This window comes from Galeopterus variegatus, unplaced genomic scaffold, assembly GCF_000696425.1.
Source record: "Galeopterus variegatus unplaced genomic scaffold, G_variegatus-3.0.2 Scaffold5471, whole genome shotgun sequence".
Lineage (NCBI taxonomy): Eukaryota > Metazoa > Chordata > Mammalia > Dermoptera > Cynocephalidae > Galeopterus > Galeopterus variegatus.
Genome location: NW_007731582.1, coordinates 42,385 through 46,232, shown reverse-complemented (window position 1 = coordinate 46,232; position 3,848 = coordinate 42,385). Strand labels below are relative to the sequence as shown.

General features: G+C 40.2%; 1 protein-coding gene across 1 annotated transcript in view; it reads left to right on the top strand.

The window, feature by feature from the left end:
- The window catches only part of LOC103604912 (E3 ubiquitin-protein ligase HECW1), a 109,307-nt gene extending 107,776 nt beyond the window's left edge, over positions 1-1,531 (top strand). Inside the window, exon 15 of the mRNA XM_008589487.1 lies at positions 1,071-1,531. Within this exon, the coding sequence (XP_008587709.1) occupies positions 1,071-1,182 (112 nt within the window). The 3' untranslated portion in view covers positions 1,183-1,531. The remainder of the gene's footprint in view (positions 1-1,070) is intronic.
- The last annotated feature ends 2,317 nt before the right edge of the window (positions 1,532-3,848 follow it).

The following is a 3,848-nucleotide window of genomic DNA, read 5'->3' as shown; positions in this document are numbered from 1 at the left end:
TGTTGTGTTATGTTATGTTGTCGTGTGATGTTATGTTGTGTTATGTTGTGTTGTGTTGTGTTATGTTGTTATGTTATGTTATGTCATGTCATGTTATGTCATGTCATGTTATTTTTATTTTGTATTCTTTTTTGTACTGGTTGATGTCTCAAAACACCATTTCAATACACCACTCCTTCTAGGGAGGAAAAGGCATGAAATTAACTTTCAGCTGTGCCCATCCACTTTTCTCCCTACTTTGATACAGGACTCAACAAAGTTCCCAGAAATTAACTTTTGACAGGGAGCAGCAAGTCAGGGGATTTGAGACCCCCCAGGAGGAGTCTGTGAGCCTCATACTCCTGGCTGGAGACCCACATAGCTTCTCCTGGCCTAGTGTCAGCAACATCTAGGGCAGACGCTGGTAAGCGTGGGCTGCAGGATAAAGCCCACAAGGGGTGAGGCAGAGCCCAGGGAGGCGTGGCAAGGTGCTTTAGGCATCTAGGGAGAGCCGGCTCACGTGTTCAGCTTATCTTGGAAATGTAACCCCTCAGCTTTAGGTTGTACTGTTCTGCTGGGGTGGAGGAGTCAGATTTGTCCCCAGGGCATACCTGACTTGAATGGAGAATTGGATCTCAGAATTCCAGGGCATCGTGAGCTCCTCTAAGTAGATACACATGGTTTACAGAGGCCCAGAAGTAAGAGCTGGGCAAGAAGATTTAGGATTATGATCCTTTTATACTAGCTATATTTCTGCCTCCTTCACCAATGACATCCAAGTTAATCTCTCAATTGCTAAATCAGGCTGATACCATAGAATGTATAATTAGTTTGCTAGTATAGTTCTAGCATAATGTCGTTTCCTTAGAAATGCAAACCACCCATTTCTAGTTATTTCATTCCCTCAACTGGTCTATTCATGTCTGGAAGGCTGTGGTTTTTAGTTTGAAAAGTTTATGATGGTCCTGAATTTTGGACCTGCTCTCTTTTGATCCCCTTGTGATTGACTGCTTCAGACTAAGTCACAGGTATACCCAGAACCGCTGGTATCATCGAAACACACTCTCACCAGTCTTTTCTCCTTCGTTCAGGGCACATACGTGCTTCAACCGACTGGACCTTCCACCATACCCCTCGTACACCATGCTCTATGAAAAGCTGTTAACGGCAGTGGAAGAGACAAGCAGCTTTGGACTTGAGTGAGGAGATGGACCTCCCCTGACATTGTCCTGGCCAGTGACATCACCCTTTCTGGGATGATTCCCTTTTCCTTTCCCTTAACTCTCCTTTGATTTTGGTATTCCATGATTTTGATTTTCAAACCAAATCAGAATTGACGAAATCTGTGCATGAAGAACTGCCTTCTCAGAGCTAACCTTCAGGCTTATCTCCTCTGTTTTCAATGAACTGCTAGCCTGTATGCAATATTCAAAAACAGCGTCTCAAGGTCTCTGTATATCTCCACATACCTCCATTACTAACAATGAAATATGAATGCAAGTTATGCTACACTTGACCAAATGGTAATAAATGTTTACTTCCATTTCTATCATTTAGGGGAAAATCTGAGTATTAAGCATCCCAAGCTTTTATACACCCATGTCTTCTGAGCAGAGCCACCGTTTTTTATAATTTCTAACAACCAGCTCCAGAAGTAGGAGCTAATCAACTCTTTGTTTTCCTCTCACTGTACTTCTTCCTGTGCATTCTATCTATCCAAAGGACAGCAGTGGCAAAACTGAGGTTTTTATATGTTCCACTCATGATTCATATGTGGCATTAGTCCCAGCAACTGGAACTAGCCTTGACATACGGTGCAAACACGACACTTCCAACAACTATCAACAGCAAGGAAAACACCTCCGCTGACACGACGCAGTGCATCCCAGGGGATATGGATTGTGGGCTCAACTTGAGTTTGAGAAGTCTGGAGGGGAGCACCTAGTGAATGCTCAGTACACAAGAAGCACAAACTGTGCACAGGTCCAGGCAGGAAATCTGGGTGGATGCAGCACAAAGGACGCAACTTCAGCCCCATTGTGCTGTATGCTACATGCTAAAGCAGACAGGAGAAAGGGAAGACGGACATGTTATGTTGGTTTCAATACTTGAGTTCTGTACCATTTTGTTTCACTCAGTTTAGCTACAATTCTGCTTCATGAAGGAAAGAAAAGTATAATCTCCTGACTTTTGCTAAAGCCAAGTGTGACTCGCTTGGCACACAAACCTTTTTTTTTAAAACTTTGATGTTGGTTCTTTTGTGCTTTTTTCTTTTCTTCTCTTAATCGTGGTGTTCATGTTCCTTCACATCTGATAGTCCACAGGACCACACTGAACACGAAGCTGCAGCGAGTGATGGAGCTGGTTAGGGGGAGGGCATGCTACCTCTCATTCACCCATGACAACCCTCCTGGGGCAGAGACGTGACACCCCAAAGGCACGTTGATTGGTGCCAAAATAAACATCTAGTTTCTTTTAGCATTTGGTAAAAAGATATCTCAGAAAACCTAGTGTTTTCAGAAACACAGTCGCAGGCTCCAAGACAGTCCAACTCCTCAATTCCATCTGAGATAAACCCAACCATGTGGTCATTTGCTATTTTTCTAACCTTGTTATCCATGTTGTCTGAAATATGTCATAAATGAAAGTGTTTTTCTTCACTGGGAAAAGAAGAGGTAAAGGGACCACACTATTTAAATGTCACATTGTTGTTTTCAATATACAAAAACACGGGAGAGGTGTGAGAAATGTAAGACAGGTTAATTTCACATGAAGCCGTGCCTTGGACTCATCATGACAGTTTGTGTCTGGACAGTGCAGGATTTGTGTCCTCTGCACTCTAAAATAAAACATCCTCTAGTAGGAATTATTTACAATGCCCAGCACTCCTTGCTGCTGTGTATCTGTTGTTAATCAAGGAGTACATGCTATAGAAATTTAGCCTTCTATTGTTTAGACAACAACTAAAAGAGTATTTACTGAGATGGGATGGAATATGTAAGTTATATGACATAGAATTTGAGTGGTGTGTAAAATTCAATACACATTTTAGCACCTGAAAAGTAATGAATTCCAATGGAGCTATTACTTATTTATGAAATCAGAATATAAGGATTATGCAAATCAATTTACCATACCCTTACTCTAATTCTTTGAATAGCATCTCTAATATGCAGGGTATCTTTCATCTTTAAGATTTGGTGTTATGCATATGTAAGTTCTCATTATTATTCAAGCATTCAACTCTCTTTTTAGTACTTCCCTTACTCTAATTCTTTGAATAGCATCTCTAATATGCAGGGTATCTTTCATCTTTAAGATTTCGTGTTATGCATATGTAAGTTCTCATTATTATTCAAGCATTCAACTCTCTTTTTAGTACTTATATTATTCGTCAGGCATTGGAAAGGGAGAAAGCTGTTGAAAAGATGGAACCTGCTCCTGGAGAGTTTACAATTTACATAAATAATCAATCTATTAATTAGATTAATATCTATGCTACCTATATACAGAAGGAATGAGGTATCTTAGAAATTATATATTGACAGGTAACTTTAGCATAGGTAGTTTTTTTATTAACTTTTCCTTATCCACCACTGATGCTATGGCTCTAGATGTATCCCACAAAGCATAACAAAACAGTATTTCATAAAAGTGCAAAATTCCATAAAGAAATATTGATGTCAAAGTCACCTGGAAAAGTATAAAGCTTGCTCGATGGAGCCCAGGATTACATTCGACCCTGCACAGAGGGCTTAAGGGAAACAACAAGAAGAGGGCACAGAAACAAGGACGGGAAGACCCTTCATACCTTCTGTATGAGCTGACTTAAAAATTGTATATAATTTTCATTTTATATATATATATAT